At 35.5% G+C, this 27,685-nt stretch overlaps 1 protein-coding gene across 3 annotated transcripts in view; it reads left to right on the plus strand.

The window, feature by feature from the left end:
- PGGT1B (protein geranylgeranyltransferase type I subunit beta) overlaps positions 1 to 27,685 on the plus strand; it is a 55,627-nt gene that overhangs the window by 8,750 nt on the left and 19,192 nt on the right. For all 3 annotated transcript variants that reach the window (XM_003920687.4, XM_010339719.2, XM_010339723.3), the window contains exons 2-6: positions 970 to 1,088; positions 14,433 to 14,500; positions 19,454 to 19,605; positions 20,912 to 21,044; positions 26,691 to 26,736. In XM_003920687.4, the coding sequence (XP_003920736.1) occupies positions 970 to 1,088; positions 14,433 to 14,500; positions 19,454 to 19,605; positions 20,912 to 21,044; positions 26,691 to 26,736 (518 nt within the window). The remainder of the gene's footprint in view (positions 1 to 969; positions 1,089 to 14,432; positions 14,501 to 19,453; positions 19,606 to 20,911; positions 21,045 to 26,690; positions 26,737 to 27,685) is intronic.

Below are 27,685 nucleotides of genomic sequence, written 5' to 3' on the forward strand. Positions count from 1 at the left end.
CTGTAGTACTAGTCTAGATAATACTATTCTTGAGGCACAGGAGGTAAGTAAATTTATTACAGACAGTGGATACCTCAGAGCATTAAGGCTTCATTCTTTCTTAGACTCTTCATTGAAAAGGTTACAGAATACATCAAGTAGCTCTGCTGTAAAATTTTAGACCAGATAATTTGAATTATTTATTAGTCATATGAATTGTTAGATATGAAAATGATCTAACACTACTCAATCAAGCTATACTATAGACTGCTTTTCAACATAAAAGGAATTTTGTATAACACATTCTTTGTGTTCAAAGCAATCGGTAAGCTACTGATTTTAATATGATAGCATAGGTTTAGATTTCTGATTTATAGTGTACAGTCTTAGAGGGGGAAGATTTTGCTCTATAGTTTTTCATTCTATCAAAGAACACTCCTTTCTGGGAAAATAAAGTGTAAGTACATTTGCGTTTTTTTAATATTTCATATTTCTCAAAACTTATATTTTCCCAAGGAGTCATGTTGTTGACACCTTTGAATTAAGATATTATTCTCACATTCCTCCAGAATTAAATGCCAGCTACAAGTATAATTGATCCTGACAAATTAGTGAACATTGACATTTTAATATATTTTAAATCCCTGTGCTATTTGTACTGATTAGTTGTAGAGAATCCTTTTTCAAATCTACTTCTAGCCTTCAGTTTGCTTGATATTCTGGCTTCAGTGGGTCATGTCTGTGGGAAAATAAAGTGGGTAGGATTTGTTTCTTAACCCCTAAATGTCCCTTTTGAGAAATTGAAACAAAGGCTTGACTGGTAATATTAAGTTATAAGAATACTTTTTTTATTTTGGCTTTTGCAAAGTGGGAGTATTGTTTAAATTATTAGAAAAGTAGAATGATTTTATTATTTTTCTAGGTGAGAAAGACTTCAGACTTAAGTGGTTTTGATAGTTAAGATGGAATTTTACATTTTTTTTCTTTTAGGTTGACAATTGCATTTTTTGCACTCTCCGGGCTGGATATGTTGGATTCCTTAGATGTGGTGAACAAAGATGATATAATAGAGTGGATTTACTCCCTGCAGGTCCTTCCCACAGAAGACAGTGAGTGAGTTTTTAGCATTTTATTTTTAGTGTGACTAGTTGTACCTGACATAACATGCATTGGACTAGAAAATCTTAGTACTTACTCATATACTGTTAACATATTTTATTTATCTGTGATTTCCCTATAATGTGGCATTGCCATTCTGTTGAAATACAGTACTCAGCAAATCTGATCATAATCATTTAAGAAAATAATTTGGAGTTATCTGGAATTAAATAGAGATTTGCCATTGTGGCACCATATTGTGTTGTACACTTCCACATTGATGACTACTTGTTGATTATTTATAGTCAGTATTTATTAGCTCTTTTTTTTGTTCTCAACAATTCTTTTCGGTGAAAAATTCCTTGCCATCAAAAGTTTTCTTTCAGTTTCCTGGTTATTTTCCCTCCAGTGTTTTATTAGCATTCTTAATGGTTTCTTAGAGCTCTTACGTATGCTTCAGTCATTTTTATACTTCTTAATACTTTAAAACTTTTGATTAATTAAGTGAATTCTGAGTTCATAAATTGCATAATCAACTACAAATATACAAGTTTTATTAACTTTTATTCACTCTAGTAAGTATAAAATATCTAAGATATAACTTATACAGGTTATAAATTTTAACTTTAAAAACATCAAACTCACTCCTAGGAAATCGTGTTCTGTGTGTGTCTGTGTGTGTGTGTGGGGGGGGAGGGTCATCACTTACCTGTCTTTAAAGAGTCAACAGTTATAGATTAGCAGTGTGGTTCATTGGTTGGAGAAATCGTATGTAAATCTCATCCAGTGAACTTTGGAGAAATAATAAGCTTAAAGTTTACTTAGAAAGATTTTCTCTATTTGACAGATGATCTTGGACATAGTTTGTAGCTCTCTACTTTGTTCTTGAAGTTCCTAATGTTTGTCTTTATATACTTTTTAAATTCTATGCCTATTTACAAATTCTTATTTAAAACGATTAAGCATTTTTAACTAGGTTTATCAGAATTAAATATACAAACATCTAAACACTTTTTACCAGCTTAATGAGAAGCATGTATAAGAGTTTGATCAGTAGTTACAGATCTAGCATGTTGACAAGTAGGCTTTATTGAATTGTCTGCGAAGAGTACTACTCTTCTAAACCTGTAGAGAAGGGCTGTGATAAATTACAAGATATGTTCCTCATTTTCCAGGAGCATATGGCTAAGGCCGGGTCATAGTCCTAGTCACTTGCAAAATACAAGTCATTTGTTGTTTTCCCTTTTTGCCAGGATGTTTTTTAATAGTTTGAGTGAAAGTCTGGGATTTTTTTAAAAAGTTAATTATTAGAGCCGAGCACGGTGGCTCAAGCCTGTAATCCCAGCACTTTGGGAGGCCGAGGTGGGTGGATCACGAGGTCAAGAGATCGAGACCATCCTGGTCAACATGGTGAAACCCCGTCTCTACTAAAAATACAAAAAATTAGCTGGGCATGGTGGTGCGTGCCTGTAATCCCAGCTACTCAGGAGGCTAAGGCAGGAGAATTGCCTGAACCCAGGAGGCGGAGGTTGCGGTGAGCCGAGATCGTGCCATTGCACACTCCAGCCTGGGTAAGAAGAGCGAAACTCCGTCTCAAAAAAAAAAAAAAAAAAAAAAGAGTTAATTATTAGACAGATGTATGGTAGTATTATTACAGATTATGCTTGGTATTTTTTTTTTAATTATTAGTATATGCCCGGATCCAAAATACACTACAGGTTTTTTTTGTTTTTTTTTTTTTAAATGTATTTTACATGCTACAGATAGGAAATCATATACACTGTGGCACATAGAAAAGCTGTTTTCTAAGTTCTTGCCAAAATGTATTTTTATATTATTTTTTAATTAAAAATTTACTGATATTCATTCTCCTGAAATAAAATAGCTATTGTGTTTATAGAAAAGGTTGGACCATAACATTTAATGAGAGAAACCAAGCTGTAGGTTATAGTTTCCAGACCATTGGTCACTTACCATGCTTCCTACTTTCTGCCTTTTTTTCTTTTTTCCCCCCTTTTAAGGGCTATTTGGAGTCTCTGTGATTGAACACTTTTTTTGGTTTCTTCTTTAATAAGTGTTTACTTCTTCCTATCATTTTATTAATGAAATGAGTTTTTAAACCCTTTTGTATCTGTATTGTTCTAAAAAGCTACATACTTCTCATTATTTAATCTTGTGTTGTGAGAGGTGCTATTATCTGAAGTTTCATATAATCCATAATAATTTTGTTACATAATCACCAGAATGGCTAAAAATGAAAAAGATGGAAAATAACAATGTTCACAAAAATGCAGCAAACTGGAACTCTCGTTCACTGCTAAAGGAATTTTACAGCTGCTCTGGAAAACTATTTAGTTATATTTACTAAGGCTGAATGTATGTATGTTCTATGATCCAACAATTTTAGTATATACCCAGCACACATGAAAACATGTTCCCCAAAAGATATGTTCTAGGATGTTTATCACAGTGTTTTTATAAGAGCCTAGAACTAGTAATTATACAGTCTACCAACCCATCTTCAGTATAATGGATAAAGGATATATTAGCATATTCACAACATAGAAACTGATACAGTAATGAGAATGAACACTCGACAGCTACATGTAGTTGTTTGAATGAGTGTCACAAACATGTTTTTCAGAGAAAGAAATACATTGTATATCATCCCGTTTTTACAAAATGCAAAAATAGGTAAAGCCAGTCTGGGCTTTTGGGGAGTACTAGAAGGAAGTGGGAAAGGCTTCTGTAGTGCTAGTCATGTGCTTTTTCTCGAGCTGAGTGCTGGTTATACAGGTGAGTTTATTTTGCAAAAGTTCATGGAGCTGTTTATGATAGGAGTACTTTTCCTGTGTTTATTATACTTCAGGGAAAATTTAAAAATTTTTTGGAGTTGGAGTTGAAGCTCTCCATCCCTTTTGAAACCCATCAGAATTCTCTTTCCCATTATACTGTCAACTCCATAGACTTCATTGGTTTGAAGCTCATGGCTATTTTTTTTCTTCAGTCATTGCTGCTTAAAAGTTACTTAAAATATTTTTGCTTGCACCTGAATTGTAAACTTCTGGAAGGCAGAAAGAGTGAATGTGTCTTCTATTTCTTTTCCCTCTCAGTGCTTAAAACGTTATTGTCTATCAGTAGTTGTTAGACTGTTAAACTACCTGCCCCTTATCCAACTTTTCTCTTCCTCTTTTATGTATTTTCATATTTAGCCTACGGCCTCATCTAGCTCCTCAAATATTTTCTAATTCATAAAGCATTTGCGAATTGATAGAATATGCTTTCTGCAACTCATAGGTCTGTACTTGTCTTACTTCAAGATACCACGTAAAATCTAGGGAATTATAAAATCTAAAAATGTTAAAACCTGAAGAATATAAAGAAAAAATTTGATAGATTTGACTAAATAAATATTTAAATTGTTTATGTAGTAAAAGATAACAAATAAGTGATGTATTTGCAGTAAATTATGGCTTGTATAATAAAATATTAACATCAACTATAAAGAATTATTAAAGATTCAGAAGAAAAAGACACGCTGTCCTTTAGAAAATGACAAAATTTATGAATAAGTAGTTAAGAAGTACAGATAGTCAATAAATACATAAAAAGATGATTAACCGTAATAGAAATCAGGGGAATTCAATCAAAACAATGTTACCTTATTTTTTGAATCTAACGTCAGTTTTGCTAAAAGTTGCCGAGAATATGGGAGAGAGAGTACTCTAATATTCTGTTGATGGAGGTGAAAATTATTACAACCTTTTGAAGGGCAGTTTAGCAGTATAATTTTTTTTTTTTTTTTTTTTTTTTGGCCCTATCTGCCATATTCTCATGTATGCTGTAATGGGTTGAATAGTGGCCCGATAAAGCTCAGAACCTCAGAATTTGACCTGATTTGGAAGTCTTTGCAGAGGTAATTAGGTTAAGGATCCTGAGATGAGATCATACTGGATTTAGGGTAAGCCCGAAATTCAGTGACTGGTGCACCATGAGTGAAAGGAGAGAGAGATTTGAGACACAGAGGGGAAAGACTAGATGAAGAAAGAGTCAGGAATTAGAGAGATTCATCAAGCTAAGGAATGCCGAGGATCCCACAGCTATCAGAAACTAGGAGGGAATAACAAATCAAATCAGACCCTCCCTCAGGGTATCCAGAAAAGCTGCACTGCCAAGACCTTGACTTTGGACTCTGGACTCCAGAACTGTGAGAGAGTAAATGTCTGTTGTTTTGAAGCATCAAGTTTGTAGTAATTCGATACGACCTCTGGAAACCAGTACATGTGCACAAAAATATATATAAGCTTCTTTTGGCAGTGTTTGTTGCAGTAACAAATGAGAAGCAAAATAAATGTTCATCAAAAGTGAAAGTTACATAAACTATGGCCTAGTGAAGAATATTATGCAGCAAATGAGGGATATATGTATACAGACATTAAGCTGTCTATCATGTATGATTAAGTGATAAATTTAAAACATGTACAGAGGTGGTTTAACAGTCTATCAGAAAAACTTAGGATACGTAGAAAATCTTTGTGGAGGGGGAAGTAGATAAGAACAGAGGTGGGGGATGGCAAGGTAAGATACTTTATTATATATCAGAATTGTTTGAATGATTACAGTAAATATATTTCTGTATTTGAAGTTTTAAATTAGAAAAATACTTAGCTTCACCTCTCTTCAAAACATGCAAAATAAAAACTAAAAGTTACATAGTTATACATAAATAGTGATTTGTGAGTAACCCCCCATATAGGCACCGAGGAAGGAAAGCTAAGCAGAATTCTGGCACAATTAAGATCTGAAGAATATCTCAGTTTATAGTATTACTACTCACTTATTTCCTTTTATATAATCATATATTAGTTTATAGAATTAGGGCTTGAAGATTATCTTAGTTTATAGTGTTACTAAGTTATTGTCCTTTATATAACCCTCTCTATATAATCATATATTATTTCATAGTATGAGTGCCTAAAGAATATTTACCAACACACACACATATATACACACACACACATATAATTATATCTTAAGTTCATAATCAGAGGAATGCCTAGAGTAGACACAGTACAGAGCATGAATTAAGAAGCAGCTTATAATCAGAGGAATGCCTAGAGCAGAGACAGTGCAGAGCATAATTTGAGGGAAAAACAGTTATTCCAGGCCAAGATTCCATGGCACAGGCTGCAGCGTTCAGTACTGTAAAGATACCCGCTGTATGGCAGGCTTGGGGCAAGAGCCACTCCTCCTGATAAAGGAGTTGTAGGATCTTACTCCTGTTCTTGTGGAAAGCTGCCCTCAGACCGGCAATCCCTGGAGTATCTGAGGGCTCAAAACTCCTCCGGATAGTCACACCTTGGTGACTGTGAACTTTATCAGCTCTTGTTACTATGCTGCTCAAAAAGCATCTTCCTATAGAACTCATTGGAAGCTGCCAGCAGGTGGCGGTAACCGTGACAGCTCTGTCACTGCTGTGTGACTTAAAGCATCCTCCTATAAATCTTAGAAATAGCTTGCCCATAGATAGAGGTATTGCATACTACACTCTCCTCACTGTGCATGGCCCATCTCCATGCCTCGGTGACCTAATGGGGGTGGACCGCTTACTGTACACAGCCCGCTTTCTTGCCTCGATGACCTAATGGGAATGGACCCCTTGCTGTGCACTGTCCACCTCCTAACCTAGGTGATCTAATGGGGGTGGACCCCTTGTTTTATTGCTCATGACCCTATCACTATCCTTAAAGATGACTTCACTCACTGCCCTGCCTCCTAACCTATACACAATAAATACTGCCACTTCTGGACATTCAGGGCCTCACCTGACTCCGATTATAGGTGGCTTGGCCCCCCGGAGCCCAGCTGCGTTTTTCTTGTACTTCTGTGTCCTATCTTTCTATTTCTCAGATCTTGCACCTCAGCACAGCATAAGGGACACCCCACGACCCTGCGGGGCCCTCAGCCCTACAGTGATTTTTGTTAATGGAAGAAATAATGCAATACATCATTAACTGTCTTATAATTTTTAAAGCACTGCCAAATACATAATAAAGTAGATTTGTTCTTCACCTGCCCTAAGGGGAACTGAGGGGCAGAGTGATTCAGAGACCTGCCTGAAACCTCATGCAGATGATAAGAGATAGAATTGGATTGACATCTGGCACTTCTGACTCTTAAGTTTCAGTGTTGCTTTACTGTTTAAGTATATATGGGTCCCTAGTAGAGACTATCATGTTTGGCATATAAGGACATTGTGAATATTTAATCAAAATTAATCCTGGCCTCCACTTAATTCCAGGATTATAAAGACCCTAGTGGTTTCCTAGTAATAAGTGTATGGTGGGACCATTGGAGGATCGGGTCCTTCTCATTAACTTCAGAAGGGAAGAATTAAGGAAATACAAGGAGTCAGGTTGGGAATTGTGTATGCCCTTCTTTGAGGGCACAACCAGAGAATTTTAGAGTTCAAGCGAGGAATATTACAGTCTGTCATTTTACAAATGAGGATATTAAGGTTCAGAAAGATCAATAATTTGTCCACAGTAATACAGCTAGTTAATGCTAGAGACAAGATTAGAATGGAGGCTGTCTTGCAACTTTAGAGGAAAATTGAGTATCTGTTCCTTAATAGATCCCATAAAGTATTAGGATTAAGTGTTTGGAAACATAGATAAGGTTTAATATTAAAGGGTAAGATGTTTAATGCTTTCATTTTTTTTTTTTTTTTAGTGGATTCTTCAGATTGCTCACTTTTTAAAAAAATAATGGGGGAAATAAGTATGGTTTCATGTGGCTAAGTCAAGCATGTTGTGTGTTTTAAAAATTATAGGTCGTCTGTTTTGGAAATTTTATAGATTAAGAAATTTTGGCAAAAATAATTTCACAGTGTTCGTTTATATATCCAGCTTTCCCAGGTCAGTTGTCTGGTAGACCATTCCACAGACCTTTTCACAGTTCAGCTGCAGTTCTGAATTCTCAATTTGTGATCCGTTGAGGGAAATATTTTACTCTAATCTCTATGAAAGAATATCTCCTGTTTGCCTTTTCTTTAATTGGTGTAGGTCCAATTCTAAAATCTGTGAAATTTGGAAAATATATTTAAAAATTTTTTTAGCTATAAAATTTTTCATTTACCTTGGCTGGTACTTTCTTGACATCCTTAAACAAGGTGTGCAAGGTGTGTCTTCTTATTAGGAAACTGTGTTTCTTGAGATTTATAAAGAATTCTCTATGCATAAAAAATAAAAATGTTCCTTTTAAAATCAGAAAGTTGCCACCTTCCTCACTTGAATTCCGCTTGCTTAGTGCAAACACTTTTAAAATGAGGATTAGAAAGTTAACATGAGAAAATCAGTTTTGAAATATATTTGAGCAGCATAATCATCATTAATAGTATGGTGATATTTTGGCCCAGGAATTGTCCTTTATTATACCTAAATATAATTTTAGAATGTAATTTTATATTTCACAATACAGTATATTACTTTTTATGAGAAGCAACTCCCCTGATTAAAATAAACCTCTTTAAACTCTCAAACTTTTGTATTCCCTAAGTTGATAATCGTTTTTAAAGAATATATAAATGTTCTATCTTTTAATGCTTGACATATATGAGCTTAATAGTAAAACACTAAGTTTTAAAGTGAGATACGACTCAGTCATCAGGTAAGAGTCAGCTTAATAATTTTTCTTCATGTGTAGACATGCAAATAAATGAATTATTTTTCTTTATAATTGATAACTATAAACATACTATCTAATGTCACACCCCCTGCATACTTACACATAAACACACACACATTACATCCGTGTATATATTCCCATTTTTGCTACCTCTCTCTCTTCTACCCAGTTTTCATTTTTCTTAAGTAACCTCAATTTTTATGATATATTGCTATCTAAAGTACTTCTGTTTAACGACATAAACTAGTTTGACTCTGTGGTTCTACAAAAGTGGAAAATACATACACCAAATCAGTAGTTCTTGATTCTGACTATGTGTCAAACAGGGATTGTTTTTCTTTTTAAATACAATTTTCTGGGCCCTATCCTTATGCTTTTTATGCAGGCATGGGAGAGGGGATGCAAGAGACATCTATGCTTTCTCAAAATAGGCAGTTGATTCTGATGGGCAAAAAATTCACTTTGTTTTGGAACTGTTAAATAGGAACACTAGATGGTGCTGTTTGATAACCTGGAAATAAATTTGTATTGGACCCAGAGTATGCATTCAGGGATCAATTTAGAATGAATTGCGTGTGTATACTGCCTTAATTATCATGAAGAGGTAAGCTAACTAGAATTGTAAAGGAAAGCAAAAGAGCAGACAAATCTTGACAGAAACCAGAAAAGAGTGCCTAATAAATTTTTTTTTTTTTTTTTTTTTTTTGAGACAGAGTCTCGCTCTGTTACCAGGTACGAGGCTGGAGTGCAGTGGCGTGATCTCAGCTCACTGCAACCTCAGCCTTCTGGGTTCAAGCAATTCTCCTGCCTCAGCCTCCCGAGTAGCTGGGACTACAGGCGCATGCTACCACTCCCAGCTAAGTTTTATATGTTAGTAGAGACAGAGTTTCACTATGTTGGCCAGGATGGTCTGGATCTCTTGACCTCATGATCTGCCTGCCTCGGCCTCCCAAAGTGCTGGGATTACAGGCGTGAACCACTGTGCCCTGCCATAAATTTTTTAAGTGGTGAAAATGTTACCTCTTAATGAGCATCATTTTTTAAAACTTTAGGATTTAAAGGTGTGACTGATAATTTAGTGGATGAGTAACTTTCTTCATTTCTTAGATACTTTATCTTACCTTTCCATATGAAATAGTAAAACCTCTTACTATAGAATAAAGTATAAACTTTAGAATAAAGAATAAACTTCTTTATCCAGCTTCATATACCACAGGTGATTAAGAAGAGGGCAAGAAATATTACATTATCTTTTCCATGTACTGTGACTGTGGTGCTTAAGATCCAAACACTTTCTTCATGACAGCATATAGTCTTTCTGAAAAAAAAGAAAAAGAAAAAGCGTTTTTACTTTAAAGAAACTTTCCTTGATAAATTGCAACAAAAGCTATTAATTTCTTCCTGTTTCACTTTCGATAAAATATAATTAACTGATTTTGAATGCTTACTGTTTATTAAGCCTTTTTCCACTTTGCTAAGCACAATCTAAACATGTCCTTTAACCTTTACAAGAAGCCTGAGACTATATTACTTGCAATACGTTACTGTTCCTAGTTCAAAAATGGAGGGAACTGGCTCAGAGAGGATGTTACTTGCATGTAGAACTCATTGATAGGAGAATAGGATCCTGAGTTTGGTTCCAAGTGTCCATGCCATAATCTCCTAACCTTACATGGTACTTTTGAGTATCAATATTTCTACCACTTTTCAGAAAAGTTATTTATTTAATCAAGCTAAAAACAGAAGTAAGCAAACAAATGTCATTTATTGATTTACCTCCAAGAAAATGAGTAAATTCATTTATTTCACTCAGAAGCAGATATTTTATTGAATTGCTACTATATGTCTGCCTCATGTAAAATACCTGACAGAATTGTTTAAGTTGGTGGGGGACTCGAGAAAGGTATCTAGTTAAAAATATAAATTCAGACCTGACAGATGGTATCAGAACTGTCTTCCATCAAAAGTAGAAATGGGATCACATTTTTATGGAGGACTGTCAACAAATTAGTAACTCGAAAGGATGCACTTTAACAAAGACAATCCCAAGAACAAAAAGAGAAAAAAGATTTTAAAAATTTTAAATTATATAGGAAAATATGCCTTTTGATGCTGCCCCTCATCCAGCTAGAGAGGGATTAAAACAAGTGATGATAAAAGAATAGGCCTGGTGTGGTGGCTCACACCTATAATCCTAGCACTTTGGGTGGTCAAGACAGGTGGATCACTTGAGGTCAGGAGTGCAAGACCAGCCTGGCCAACGTGATGAAACCCCGTCTCTATTAAAAATACAAAAATTAGCCAGGCATGGTAACACCTATCTGTAGTCCCAGCTATTTGGGAAGCTGAAGCAGGAGAATTGCTTGAACCTAGGAGGTGAGGTTGCAGTGAGCCGAGATCATGCCACGGCACTCCAGCCTGGGTGACAGAGCAAGACTCTGTCTAAAAAAAAATAAAGGAATTCATAATTTGGTAAGAGAAAGATATCTTTTTTTTTAATAAATATAGCATTATGTACAATTTGGAACATGGAGGATGTGTTAGGTAGAATTCTAAAGATGCAGCCCAGTGCAGTGACTTAGACTTGTAATCCCAGCCCTTTGGGAGGCCAAGGCAGCTAGATCACGAGGTCAGGAGTTTGAGACCAGCCTGGCGAACACAATGAAACCCTATCTCTACTAAAAATACAAAAAATTGTGGTGGCTCACGCTTGTAATCCCAGCACTTTGGGAGGCTGAAGCAAGTGAATAACCTGAGGTTGGGAGTTCGAGACCAGCCTGACCAACATGGAGAAACCCTGTCTTTACTTAAAAAAAAAAAAAAAGAAAAGAAAAATTAGCTGGATGTAGGGGGCACATGCCTATAATCCCAGCTACTTGGGAGGCTGAAGCAGGAGAATCGCTTGAACCTGGGAGGCAGAGGTTGCGGTAAGCTGAGACTGCACCATTGCACTCCCACCTGGGCAACAAGAGCAAAACTCAGTCTCAAAAAAAAAAATAAAAAATTAGCCAGGTGTGGTGATGCATGCCTGTAATCCCAGCTACTCGGGAGGCTGAAGCAGAAGAATTGCTAGAACCTGGGAAGTGGAGGTAACAGTGAGCCAAGATCGTGCCATTGTACTCCAGCCTGGGCAACAAGAGCAAAACAGTCTCAAAAAAAAAAAAAAAAAAATTTAGCTGGGTGTGGTGGCAGGTACCTGTAATCAATCCCAGCTACTCAGGAAGCTGAGGCTGGAGAATTGCTTGAACTCGGGAGGTGGAGGTTGCAGTGAGCTGAGATCATACTGCTGTGAAGGGACTTTGTAGATGGGAGTTAAAGTTATGCTTATCAACGGACCTTAAAATACAGAGATTATCCATAGGTGATGTGTGTACAGGTTCAGTATAATCACATGAGCAGCAGAAGAACGCAGAAACGTTTGTCATAGAATTGCAGAAAAAGGGAGCAGAAGAGAGGGGGAAGGTCAGAGAGGGTCTAATGGAAAGGATTTGAGTGCCATTGCTGCTCTGAGATGGCAAGAGAGGATCTAGGAGCAAAAAGAATACCTAGCTGACAGCCAGCAAAGAAATGGAGACCTCAGTCATACAACTGCAAGGAAGTTGATTCTGCCAGCATCCTGAATGAGCTTGGAAGCAGATTATTCCCCCAGAGCCTCCAAATAAGGAAGGTAGCCCTTCTTGCACCTTAATTTTAGCCTGTCGATGCCTATGTTAGACTTCTGACCTTACAGAGAGTAAGGCAGTAGGTGTTTGAAATTGCTAAGTTTGTGGTAGTCTGTTATAGCAACAGTGACTAATAGAACAAATTTCACCCTTAGAGAGAACAAATTGCACCCTTATTCATATCTCACACCATTAATATTATTTTGTTTATTCCCTTCCAGTTGTTGTTGATGTGTGCCATTTGCTTAATTATAAACCTAATAGCACACATTTATTTTTGGATCCTACTGCTTTGCTTAACTTGATCAAATATATTTCCCTGTGTCACTACATAGTTTTACTGATTATTACTTTTAATAGGACTATAGTGTTCCTTTGAGTAGGTGTAGCATGATGTGCTTAACCTGTTGGACTTTCTAGATTTTCATTATTATTAAACTGCAGTGTGCCTTTCCATGCATATGACCTTTCTCATACTTGAAATCATTAAATTCTCAGATATATCATGACTGGGTCAAAAGATTGTGAGCATTTTTTATAACTTCTGTTACATATTGGCAAGTTTTAAGTGACTTACCAGTTTGAAAGTCCTTAGTAAGGATAAGAGAACCATATTCACTGAAATTATAATTACCATTAGTATTTTTTTTTTTCCCCCCGAGACACAGTTTCACTCTGTCACTCAGGCTAGAGTACAGTGGTGTGATCTTGGCTCACTGCAACCTCTACTTCCCGGGTTCAAGCAATTCTTATGCCTCTACCTCCCAAATAGCTGGGATTACAGGCATGTGCCACCATGCCCAGCTAATTTTTGTATTATTAGTAGAGATGGGGTTTCACGGTGTTGACCAGGCTGGTCTTGAACTCCTGACCGCAGGTGATATGCCCTCCTCAGCTTCCCTCCCAAAGTGCTGGGATTACAGCTGTGAGCCACCATGCCTGGCGGCTAGTATCTTTTTAAAATACATTTTTTGCCAGTAGGGAGATGATAATTGGTGGAGAGTTTAAATTTAGTGGTTCCTAATTTGTTCAAAGAATTAATGTGTAAGCTACTATTTTAAGTATTTTGGCGGGGGAAGGAGGATAAGAGGCTGAAAAACTATAGTACCTGATGAAGAAGTAGGAGAGTGCAAAACGTTTATAATAAAATTAGTCACATACAAGTCATAATCTCTTAAGAAGATAACACTTCATATCAGACTATTTTTAGACCAACTCAATTTTTTTTTATCAGCGGTGTATTTACAGTCTACTGATACTACATTCTTATTTTCTACATCTATCATGCTGATTTTCTAATAGCTATTTAAACCATAATTACTGTACAGTTGATTGTTCTCTTAAATTTCCAACTTATATTCCATTAATACCTTGCAAAAGGGAAATTTTTAGTTAGAAAAAAATGTACGGATATACATATTTTGATTGAATAGAGAGACTAAGTGCTAACTTACAGTATTCTACATACTTCAGAGCCAAGTGGGCTATTGGACTCAGAATGAAGTCTAGCTAATACTGAAATATAAAGTACATATTTTCTCTGCAGTTTTATACTGTTAGCTTGCTTACGTGTAAAGAAGCAATGAGTTAAAATGACAATAAATGGGAAGTTAGGATTCTAGAGCCTATTGTGTTATTAACTGTTACCTCGAACATATCACTTAACCTCTGGGCTTCTGTTTTCTGTTCTATAGAGAGGGGGATTGAATATGTTGATCACATAAAAATTGATCTTACAGGAGCAGTATGAAAGCACTTTATAGGCGGTGAGGTGGGCTATTAAAAAAAGGTACACGATAGAAATCATTACATTGTCTGTGACTGGTATGGAAATTAAATGAGGAAATTTCTATAAGCACCTAGAATGGACCTGGCACATGGTAAGCATTCAACATTAGTCAGTATGAAAATAGAGACTAAAATAATCTGTTTTTGAAAATTAAACTGCTTTAGAATCTGTACAAAAATAAAGTGTACTTTAAGTAAGCACATGCTTTTATTTTCTAGGATCAAATCTAAATCGCTGTGGTTTCCGAGGCTCTTCATACCTGGGTATTCCATTCAATCCATCAAAGGTTGGTTCTGTTTGGATCAGAAGGAAGCAGAAGTGATGTAGGGATGTTTTAGTGAGAGAGAAAACTAAAAAATTGCACAGAAAAAAACAGGCTTCCCAGTTTCAATGTGGCGAAATGCTGTCTAATAGTATGTATTATAAACAGAAGCCCTTTAAAGGAAACCTATACCGACTTTACTTCCTCAAAGAAGTTCATTTTCTTCCAGGAAGAATACATGCAGCACATAAACCCAGAAATTTCTATTAATTCTTACCAAAAAATTGTCTTAATATCATGTATCTGTGTGTAAAAGTTATTGGTGATTTCCTGAAGAAAGGTAATAGAGGACTGAAGTGTTTTGATGATTGCTCTCTAAGAAGCCAGTAAACTTCATTGTGTTATAGAAACACTCCACATTTAGTTCACCTTTCTTAGGAGTAAAAGAAAAAGCCCTTCTAAAGGCAGTGATTGAAGACCTAAATAGTGATCATTTAATGACTTTTACGGGAATTGGCAAAACTTCTTCATGGTTATATTCAAAGACTTTGATACCCACGCATGCCAATATAAAAACTGAGTCCTAGCAGAGGGCAGAGCTTTATTTCTTCTTCAAAGAAACAGACCTGGAAGAAACTTTTTAGGTGTTTCATATGTGCAGAAAATACCAATATTTTTCTCCAGTAGAAAATGGAGAGAATCATCATTTTTTCTAAAGAGGCCTCACAACATAGAAACTTTTGTTGTGAGGCTTCTTTATATGGTTATAAGCCAGTATCTTGTTGGGCTGTGTGTACCAAGATTTTTATCCACTTGCAAGGTAAATGGAGAGCTGCCAGTTATTTCCATAATGTGCTTCAAATTTTCGGAATAAATAGCAGTAATTTTGGAGAAGATGACATGCTTTGATAGAGGTACTACTTTGGCTTTCTTCCTCTGCCTTAAGCTGTAAATCAGCTTGCCTGTGTCAAGGTCATATGAATTTACCAGCAGGACTCCAATTATGGGTTCCCATTGCACTTAGCAGAGAATGAGAAAACAAAGGATTCATGAAATTTGTTCCTTTTCATGCCTATCCAATTTCCAACTTAGGTTAATCCTGAATAAAGGTAATGTCTTAATTTAGTCATAATGAACAGAATATCTGAGTGTCATGCCGTTGGTAATGATGGCCATTATATAGTACTATACCATATATAGATATATACCTATATTTGTTGGGGTGCTTTAATAACAATACTTTTACAATATGATCCCCTCACTGACTCCTGCACCAAGACATTTTCAAAATAACAGGAGTAAAATTGAAGAAGAAACCATTATTATCCTTGGTTCACAGAGTCTCCTGAAACTCCTTTTTGGACCTTCAGTCACTTCAGACCCTGTCATCTGGGCAAGCTAGGTCCCACTTTGTGCTGTGTTACCTTTGTCTGAATTCTGGGTGGTAAAAGGAATTTGATATTTTAAGTGGTATTATCACATAGAGCTGTCACTGAGAGTGGTGCCTGGGAGTCCAGGAGACAGATTAGGCCAAGAGAACGTGAGGAGGCACTTTGGATTGTCCAGTACAGTATATGAATAAAATGCTGTCACTGATTTTTCTTGTGAAACCACCAAACTACCTATGGACCATTTGTTGACTTACCTGATAAATGCTTGGAATGTTCATTTCCTGCAGAGCACTTTTTGAGAAACACTGATGGATCTGCCCACTATTCTCACTATTTTCTTTCATGAATCCCATATTCTCTATCACATTTTGTATTGTCCTTAATGTGTACCCCAGAATTTTCCATCTCTGATTTGCTTTACATTTCCTTCTACCTGTAATGCCACCTCTTCACCTATACCTGCGCAAGCTCCTCTTCTGCAGAAAAGAATTCCGGTTTAAACCCGTGTATCATTATCCCTCCTTTATGACTGCTTATTACATTCTGTTGTAATTATTTGAATAGACTTATCTTCTGCCCTTAAGGTTAAGGTCCACATTTAATTTATGTTTGCATTCCCTACGGTTCTTTTAACATAGCAGGTGTTTAAGTACCAAAAAGTGAAATACACAATAGAAGTTCTAAGAAGTCTATTGTAAATATTGAATAGAATAGCTACGAGAATGAGAGCTTAAGTTCTAAGGAGGAACTTAGGATGAAAGATGTAAAGATAGAAATTTGCTTGGACCATTTGTGAGACCATATAACTGTGTTATCTGGCCAGGATCCATGACTCACAACTGTAATCCCAGCACTTTGGGAGGCTGAGATCACTTGATCTCAGGAGTTTGAGACCAGCCTGGGCAACATGGTGAAACCCATTCTCTACATAAAATACAAAAATTAGCTGGGTGTGGTGGCATGTGCCTATGGTCTCAGCTACTTGGGAGGCTGAAGCAGGACAGGAGGATTGCTTGAGCCTTGGAGGTGGAGGTTGCAGTGAGCTCAGATTGTGCCACTGCCCTCTAGCCTGGGTGACAGAGCAAGACCCTATTTCAAAAAGGAAAAATGTGTATCTAAAGGTGGGTAGGTGGGGTGGGTTCAGATTATTATAAAAAGGGTAGTGAACACCATGTAAATTCATTATGTGAGGAACCATAGGAGGTCAGTATGTAGGAAAATCTTACGATTAAGTCGTGGGTGGGTTTTAGACCCTTGAATCTTGACTTTAAAGAACTAGTGGCCCCTTTGATATTTGCCTTGCACTTAATCATCATTAAGATAGATAACAACTTTTTAGACAGTAACTTACTTAATCTTCACAGTAACCCAGTGAAGTGTAGGTACTAATATCTTCATGTTCTAAAATTAGGAACATTGAGCAATGCAGTAAGAAATAGAACCAGGAATTTATGCCTTTTAATTATTGTAAAAGTTTACATTTATTAAAGAAGGCAGAGGAGTTTATTTTAACCAAAATCGTGGTACAAATTTTATCTTTCTACTGTTATAAGCAGTTATTCCAGCATTTGAAGCTATTACTGGTGAACACACACTAAAACAGAAGGGATTCCTATGAGAAGATGAATTAATAATATACTCTTATTCTGTTAAAAGTAAAACTTTTTTAAACTGAGAAATACTACAGTGAAATTTTATATTTTTCAAGTGAAAACATCTTTTAACATAACCAATAAATAGAATTAGTTGATTATTTGAAATTGATCATAAAACTCAATGCTTTTGTATGTTTTGGAATGTAAAGCTATTTAGTATAATAAACCGTTTTTAATTCCAGTTTTATCTGTGCCATTGCCAACTGCCAGGTTCTTTATAGGGTATCCTACAAGAAGTCACATATTTTATTAAGTTTAAGAAATCTTTGATAACTGTAATTCTCTTTTTTAAAATTTTACTTTTCAGTTCTCAGATACATGTGCTAGACATGCAGCTTTGTTACATAGGTATGCATGTGTCATGGTGTTTTGCTGTTCCTATCAACTCATTATCTAGATTTTAAGCCCTGCATGCAATTAGGTATTTCTCCATCCCCTTTCCCTCCACCCAGTGACAGGTCCTGGTGTGTGATGTTCCCCTCCCTGTGTCCATGTGAGAACATGCGGTGTTTGGTTTTTCTCTTCCTGTGTTAGTTTGCTGAGGAAGAGGGTTTCCAGCTTCATCCATGTCCCTGCAAAGAACATGAACTCATTCTTTCTTATGGCTGCACAGTATTCCTTGGTGTATATGTGCCACAGTCAAATCATTTGAACTAATCTGACACATATTGTGGTAATATGCGTTTCCAAGTGTGATTTCTTTGTTTGCCTAGATAATTGCTAGTGTAATAATCTTTCCTCAGAAGCATAGGATTCATCACTTTTTATAGGCAAAAATCATTTGGGCTCTAAATTTTAAAAGTTACACTATTTTATTTCTAAATAAAATACAAACAAAAAGAAATACAAAGAAAAGCTCCAAATACTAAATCAGTTTTCCAGTTTTAATTGTTTTAGTATTTGGAGCTCTTTGCTTTTTTGTTTTTTGCTATTCCAAGAGCCAATGTTTTACTAATGACTCAAACTTTATATTAGAGCAGAATGACAAGATTTTCAACTGTATCCTTTTAAAATTTCTTATATGGCGATCACTACTGTGTTATTTAATTTAGATTTGTACTATATGAAATAAGTTTTGTTGGCCAGGCACAGTGGCTCAAGCCTGTAATCCCAGCACTTTGGGAGGCTAAGGTGGGCAGATCTTGAGGTCAAGAGATCGAGGCTATCCTGGTCAACATGGTAAAACCCCGTCTCTACTAAAATACAAAAAGTTAGCCAGGCATGGTGGTGTGCACCTGTAGTCCCAGCTACTCGGGAGGCTGAGGCAGGGGAATCACTTAACCCTTGGAGGCAGAGGTTGCAGTGAGCTGAGATAGTACCACTGCAACTCTAGCCTGATGACAAAGTGAGACTCTGTCTCAAAAAAAAAAAAAAAAAAAGTTTTGTTTTAGAAATCTTTTTGTCTGGAAGGCTGTATGCTTTTCTGACTTTATAGACGTATATTGTAAGTAATAGAGTTGATTTTGTGTTTAAATAATTTAGTCAGGTATGGTGGATTGTGTCTGTCATAATCCCAACTATTCAGGAGGCTGAGGCAGGAAAATCATTTGAGCTCATGAGTTGGAGGCTGCAGTGAGCTATGATTGCACCACTGCACTCCAGCTTGGGTTTTAGGTAAGACCCTGTTAGCCTCCCAAAAAAAATACAAAACAACAAATAGTAAATAATTTGGTTTACCTGAATATCATAGCTGCTTCCATAATGCCTGATGTATCAAAGAATTTAAAAATTAGGTAGCTTGAAATGTATGCAATCATATTCATGTTGAGACATACATAAAATGGAGGGTTTTTTTTTCTTTAATAAGCTGTCTATAATAAGTATAAGCCACATTTAATTTTACTATTTTCTAAAAACATATGTCAGATTTCTTAATGAAATAAGTTTTCATTTAGCTTTATTAATTAGTACTATATTAATTTTGTATTTAGACTCCTGGAACAGCTCATCCTTATGACAGTGGCCACATTGCAATGACCTACACTGGCCTTTCATGCTTAGTTATTCTTGGAGACGACTTAAGCCGAGTAAATAAAGAAGCTTGCTTAGCAGGCTTGAGAGCCCTTCAGCTGGAAGATGGGAGGTATGAGCGTTTCTTTGTTACTCCTTTTGTAATAAACAAAAATATTTTGGAACTAAAAAATGGATACAACACTATACTAGATCTTTAGAGGATCATACTCTTATTATTAGAACCACCTAAAGTTTATGAGGTACATAATTAAATGCATAATCAAAAAAGTGACCCAAGATTTCTTCTGTGAGTGAAAATAAAAGTAGTTACAATAGCCAGACTCCTTTCTCTTCCTTTTTAACAACAATGGGTACATAGATAAATGGTTGAATAATTTCAGGATTAGAATCTAATTTACATTCTAGATGAAAAATGGATGTTTTGAAGTATGTATACATTTAGTCTGAACTTACAGTTCCTTGCGATATGTTGATTGGGGAAAAAGGGGTGAACATTCAATATTATATTCCAGGGTAGGTAGTTTCTATGACAATTTTTTATTAAAAGATAGAAAAGGGGGTTCATATATTCATTACTATTTGGTGATTCACATGGTGTGTCTAAAGATGAATCTTCCTGGAGTTTTAAGGTAGAAAAAATTAAGTCTGAGAAGGGATAAAGCAGTAGTGAAAAGGCTGAAGACTGCAAACAAATCCTGCTGTGCTGTTAATGCTTTGTGCTCCATCTACTAATAGCTCTGTTTTCCTGTCAGTGTTTTCAAAACACTGCTCTTGATGAGGGAAAAATTAATGGAGACAAGTAGAATAAATTGACATTAATTGGAAACACTAAGAAACTATTTACTTCACATATATGACTTATATCTCAATATTTCAGTGTAGTCTTTGATTACTGCTTCCTTATTCTTGTTTATCAATAAATATATATGCAACACACATTGCTGCCTCTACAATTAATATGTAAAAATTAAAATACAATATGATTAATCAATTAAATGGTTATCTCTGTATACATTTAGAAGAAATTTCACATAGAAAAACTTGGGCTTGGAAATTTCTTATTACCCAGTAAGTCTCAGGTTTTACCTTTTACTTTTTCTGCCATTCTCAAGCCAGTGTGCTGCAGCTGTCCCTGGCTGGAAGCAAATAAGCTTATGCTGAGTCAGCATCTGGGAAGCAGTAACATGATAGTGTATAAAACTACCCAGAAGTCATAAGATTGTAGTAGAATAATGATTTAGAGAAAGTTTTATATTATTCAAGTTAGTAGTCTTATTCTTTATTGAATACAAGTAGAATAATCAGCAATAGATTTTTCTGTCATTAAAGACGCAGTGGAGATATTTCTAACCCCCATGCAAAAAAAATTAGACTCCATTGTTCATAGAAAATCATGTAGTTGTTATTGTTTTCAGTTTTTGTGCAGTACCTGAAGGCAGTGAAAATGACATGCGATTTGTGTACTGTGCTTCCTGTATTTGCTATATGCTCAACAACTGGTCAGGCATGGATATGAAAAAAGCCATCACCTATATTAGAAGAAGTATGGTGAGTCCTGTTGATAAAATTGACTATTTAGATTGTTTTTGCTGGCACATGAGGACTGTATTATAGTGTATGTCTCGTCTCTTCCACCAAGAATTTGTAAATAAGAGCATTAAGATTGCTTTTAGGTAAATTGTGTATCAGAACACACTAAAGAAATAATCTTAAAGGGCTGATTGACTCATTGGCCATTAAAATTTAATTTGATATTATCTAAAGAAGCAATGTCTTTATAAGAAAGGGATTGGTTGACTTACAAGAAAAAGAAGTAAAATCCAAAAGTCAAATATTGACAGCCTGTTCTGTAACAGGAGATAGTAGAGAGTCCTGTCAAGCAAACTGGAAGATTGTGGTATCTTTGGTGAGACTATAATCTTTTTATTAACATGAGTAAGGAAAGCTTAGTTTCAGCCAGAACTATCCTTTGCTCCGCTGTGTCTTCTCTGTATTAAAGGAGAAGTACAAGTACTGCTTCCCAGATTTATTGTTTACTAAATATGAAGTTTTTCATTTTATAGATTACAATATTTTAGGCTGTTAATTCAACTTTTAATAGGCAGTATTTCAAAATGAAAATGTGAGTTCCTAAGAAGAATGGAGTTGCATTTAAGCAATTAACTGTGGATCAGATTTTTGTACAATCTACAACAGCACAAATTTTTAAAAGCCTGTGAATACAGAAAGAAGAGACCATTAAAGGAGTTTTAAGAGGAAAAGAGATTTATGTTTGATAGGAAGGTGGGTGGTAAGAATTTTTGGTATGGATAGTACAGAAGTAATACTAATACTGCCTTCTCAGTGCACTGTATTTGGAGGTGTAGCAAGTTGATTTGCCCTATTTCTGCTCACTTGGTTAAGGTGGCATATGCCAGAGTTTTCTCTGTTAAGTTAATGTTTTCCCTTTTGTAATTACTCAATATCTTATGGTGAGATATCTGGAAACTATAAATATTCAGTCAGTTCTCAATCAAATTTTTATCCAGTAGTGTTGTTAGTATGCATTGATGATTTTCCAGCTTTAGCATCCTTCTTATAAATATCAGTTAAAATTCTGTTTGAAAAAAACTTTCTCTCTTCCTTTGTTTATTTACTTACTTATTTATATCTCTGTGGACTCTAGATTCTTATTTAATTCAATGGGTTGGAATCTGTTACTTTCATTATTTCGATGCTCAGATTGTCCCGGATTAGGCCTATGGAAACCCCTTTGAGTAGACTTTATGCACTTTTGACATGTTCCCTTCATTCTTTGAAGACCTCCTTGCTTTCTGGCACAAGATATTCCAGGTTTATCTTCTACTTTTCCATCCTCAGCTCTGGAATCAGTCATTTCATTGAGGAGCCTTCCTGTTGGAGGTTAGGGTTTAGAAACCAGAATCTGGATCCTACGTGTGCTCATTAGTATTGAGATGTCATTACTTCTAGGCCTTTTTTCAGGCAGAGATAGAAAATGTATGTATATGTGTTTGTATACATAGGCATCCCCTTACAGACACACACAATCTATATTTCTATAGTGTCTATTTATATATCTGTATATTAAAACCGTGAATCTATAATGATGCATCAAATTTTAGTCTGACACCCACAGGGCTCATTTTAACTTTCCTTCTTCATTTGTGACGCCATTCTCTGATAGTGACAAACAAGCCTGGCTCCCATTACCCATAATACTTTGGTTCTTTTTGTTTTGAGTCTGAGAATATATAATCAGAATGCTGTATTTAAGAAGTACTCCAGTTCTTTTATTTCCCCCCTTTGTATGGTTATATTATTTATTTGAAATACAGTTAGGTTATTTGTTTCTCTTTGAATTCCATTTTAGGCTTTTCCTTCACTTAGCCCTCCCCTGCCCACAATTTTGTTGACTTTATTTACTTGTATGTGAAAAACTAATTTGGTTCTTAACATCAGAACTATACAAAAATATATATTCAGGAAGTATGACTTTTTGCTCATCACCCTTCCTGTTTTCCACCCTCTTCTTAATTCCCATACTTAACATCTCATTCCCCGTCACCCTGTACATAGCTGTCCTCAATGGTTTTCAGTTTATCTTTCTTACATTTCTTACTGATGAAAAGGTATGTATTATTATTATTTTTTTTTTTTAAGGCAGAGTCTCACTCTGTCGCCAGGCGCCAGGCTGGAGTGCAGTGGCGCAATCTCGGCTCACTGCAGTCTCTGCCTCCTGGGTTCAAGCAATTCTCCTGCCTCAGCCTCCTGAGTAGCTGGGACTACAGGCCTGCGCCACCACGCCTAGCTAATTAATGTATTTTTTAGTAGAGAAAGGATTTCACCATGTTGGTCAGACTGGTCTTGATCTCTTGACCTTCTGATCCACCTGCCTCGGCCTCCCAAAGTATTGGGATTACAGGTGTGAGCCACCGCGCCTGGCCAATATGTATATTTTTAATTCTTTTTCTTTCTTCGTAAGGTAGCGTACCATACTCTTTTTTTTTTGCTGTTTGCTTTTTTTCACTTAACAATGTAGCTTGGGACAAAAACAAAACAAGAACACCAATACAGTATGAAAATTACTCCTTATCAGTTCAGAGAGATTTTTCTTTTTCTGATAGTTTCCTATTATAATACCACACTGTGGAAAAAGTGCCATTTTTTTTTTTTCAAATATTCTACATTCAGAGCATGTATTTTGCAATTACAAATAATGCTGTAATTAATAGCTTTTTGCGTGTAGATTTATGTATTGTTATGGATATATCTTCAGGGTACATTTCTGGTAGTGGAATTGCTTTATCAAAAGGTAAATGCATATGTAATTTTATTAGAGATGGCCCATTTTCACTCCAACAGGGATAGACCAGTTTGTTTTCCCACCAATATAGGAGAGTACCTGTTTTCACATAGCCTCACCAATAAAAAGTATTACACTTTTTTTGTTTTTACCTTTTTTTCTGGCGGTAGAAAAATGATATTTCAGTGTATTTTTAATTTTGCTCCCCTCCTCTCATGATTTTTCATTTTATCTTTTTTTTTTTTTTTTTTCCTTATGAGTGTAATTGACCATTTTCTTAACTTGAGGGCCATACAAATCCAGACTGCAGACGACTTAACCTTTGGGCCATTGCTGACCCCTAGGTTGAGCCCATTATTTTGCATTTGCTTTTTTTTTTTTTTTTTTCTCTGAATTCCATTTTAGTGTCTGTTCTTTTTCTTTGCTTGACCTTCTTTTGAGCCACTTTCTCTTTGACCTTTTTTTACTTCTTTATCTCGTGTTTATTCTCTTGGCTGTTTTCTGCTTTTTTCAGTATCCGTTATTGTATTTTCATTTGAGATTATTCTTTGTTAGTCATCCTGTAATTTAGAATTTCTTTTTTTCTCTTTCTATTTCTTTTCTAACATTATTCCTCTTTTTATTTCTATTGCTTGTTCATCTGTTTTTAACTTTTAATTTCCCTTTTTATTTCCTAATGCTTGTTTGAGGATAATGTAATTGAGTTTCGAGTGCTACATTACAGTTTTCTTCAGATTCATATCTGTTTCTTGGGAGTAGAGGCAGATTTTCATATACTTAGGTGTTTTCATTTTATTTGCTGTGTTTTCATCTCACAGTTATTACTTTGTATGCTAGTAATTTCTTGGAGCTTTTTTTTTTTTTCTTACAAGAATTCCTAGTTTAAGGTTGCTCTCCTTTCATTGTAACAAAGTATATGCTTTCTTTAATGGGTGGCTTTTTTTAGTAACTGGGGTTGTTCTATGATCTTTCTGGCAGGGAAAAGATTCTCTTTTGTTTCTCAGGTATCTAAATTTTGTTCTTTTGAGTTTTCCTTTATCACTTGATTTTCAAAGGGCTTCTCCTTTCTTTTTAAACTTTATTTACCAAAATTTATACCCTTTGACCTCTGCCACCTTGACTTTTCTTTTAAGTCCCTTCTGCATGGTCAGTGCTGTGTTTACCAGGCCTCTTTCATAACAGGCTATCCTCATTTTGCATGATAGTGCCAAACTATAATGATAACCACACAAGCTAAAATGATACAAAGTGATTTTAATCATCAGTGGGAAAAATTATGATTGTTTTGTGGCTTTTAAAATTTTTGCCAAAACATTGTAAACTCTTCCTGTCAGTTACAAACGTATAACGTTTTAAAGATTAAAATCAGTATATAGTATGCTATAATTTAAAACATTAGAAATAATGAGAATATTGCCTTCTCATGTAAGTTTTAAGATGAATTATTTTTTCTCTGTCTTGGCGAATGATCATAATCTGAGTTTCTGTCGACTTTCAACATTGTATGTTTTATGTTTTCAGTGTTGTGCAATATCTCTGATAATTCCTTTTATGTGAAGTTTTTTTGCCAGGAGCAATTCCCTAGAACATCTTCATCTTTTTATCACAACCCCTTCCCTTGCTTATAGATGTTTCACCTTCACTTAGTTTTTCTGACTATATACCTAAGAGTCTCAAACAGCAATATTGTCAGCATTCCCATAATAGCTCTTTCTTCTATAACTCTGATTTTAATTTCACACCCAGTATTATGCTTTTTATTTCCTTACTGCACGTTCATCTTTGTTGGCCAAGCCCCTCTTTTTGAAACGTGGGTTTATCACTGAGAGACAAAGAGGCAACACAACCACACTCTACTATCTGTGTGTGAACTGAGTAATGTAGAGAAATTGAGACCAATTTCTGAGAAATTGGTCTCAATTTCTGAGAAATGACCAATTCCTAACCTTTGAGAAAGGTGGTATGATTGGTCAATGATGGCGAGGCACATATATTTTATTTATGTAGTGATTTGCAGACTGAAGAGCTTTTACAATCACAGTTAATACTCTGCTTTGGTTACTGAAATTTGAATCATGTTGTTGTGTTATTTAGCTAAACCATGGTAACTGGAATGTGTGCCTAAGATAATCATACAAAGTGAGAACTGCCTTTATTTCTCATATTTAGGGTGGACTTTCTCTTTTAGGCAGTGATTTTAGATCAGTCTTGGACCTACCATTAGCTTCCCTCCTCTCATGTTTTTTCATAGTTCACTCTTGCTGTCTGCAAAGGGGTATCAGAGATGCACTAGATGGCTTGCTGGGATTTGATGTTTCTTTTTCCGTAGACAGGTAATCTGAAGCTTGAGTGTGTCTTCTTGCTTTGCTAAGTTTAAATTTTCAAAGTTTTATTGTTCTTCTGTTTTGATTTTGGAGTGTGTGTGGGGAGATTCAAATAATGGTGCCCAATAATGGCTACCATTATGCTCAGTGACCCCAAACTGCCTCAGAATAGTCTTGTTTCATGTTTATAATGTTCTATCAGTTATCAGTGGGAAATCCTTACATTTTCCTGTAACTCATATATACTTGGAATGGGAAAGGAATAAGATTTATAGTTTTTTATTGAGTAGAGATTGAATATGTAGATAACTTTGAACAATCTATTCTCAGAATGTGCCTAGTGTATGAATTTAGTGATTTAGTTTGGTGAATAAGAAGACAAAAATCAGGTACTTAAAAATGCCTAATTCTACTTGTCCATGGGGAAAAATGCACATTTTGGAAGATATAAAGGAGAAATAAAATTAGAAGAAACCAAAAAAACTTAGTGCAATGGCAACTTATTTATTCATTTATTAATATCATTATTATTTCCCTATTAAACTGAATGATGTTTTTCTTTTTCAGTCCTATGACAATGGACTGGCACAGGGAGCTGGACTTGAATCTCATGGTAAGACATCTTAAATAAGTGAACCTGTAGTTTCTTTTGTTCCCTTAGACAACATCTTGGTGTCTTCAGTATGGAGAACCTCAAAAGATTTTCTGAACCCTTGGTGCGGCCTAATTATCTTCTTTGTCACTTTCCTGCTTCTCTTTTGACACCATATGATCTACTTGAAGCTTCTTTGGTCAGTAATAATTCTGATATTATTTAGGCTGGGATGTTCATATGATATTTTCTAGTAACCTATTCAAGTGTTAGCTGTATGAAAATTTCTTGGGATTGTTTCTTATGCTATTGTTAGAAAACAACAGGTTTTCTTTTTTGGTGTAACTCTAAAAGGCTAGACCAAATACAGACTATTAAACATGAATGAACAAGTTCATGAAGAAATGAAAATTCTTATTTACCTTCCTTAATAAAGTTATTCTTAGTCATGGTCATGAAACATTTTGCTGCTCAGTGCAAACATTAATACAGCTTTTTCTTTCATGTTTTTTTCTTTTCAACTTGTGGCAGAACCAGAATAATGATGTGATAGTCACTAAGTTTGTTAGCACATCAATAGCCTAAATTCTCTCAAGTTGAAATTTCCATTGGGAAATAAATAAGCTTCCATTCTTCTTTTCTAAAAAGAAAGAGGCCGGGTCATGGAGCCTCTCTGAGTGAATGTCAGTTTCCTCCTCATCACAGCAGTTGTCTGTATGATTATTTGTTATCTCCATCCCTTTGCTAGCATAATGGAGCAGAAAGAACAGATCAATGTTCTAGTCTCAGCCCTGACACCAACTGAGTGACCTTGGCTCCTCATCTAATTTCTCTGAGGGTTTCCTCGTCAACAGAGTAGTAAGAATTGCATCTTTCTCAGTATTGTTGTTAGGATTATAAGAGATACGGGAGAAGATGGATTTTATAAAATCTGTATAAAAGGATTGGAAATTATAAAATCTTATAAAAA

Source organism: Saimiri boliviensis, chromosome 1 (assembly GCF_048565385.1).
Source record: "Saimiri boliviensis isolate mSaiBol1 chromosome 1, mSaiBol1.pri, whole genome shotgun sequence".
NCBI lineage: Eukaryota > Metazoa > Chordata > Mammalia > Primates > Cebidae > Saimiri > Saimiri boliviensis.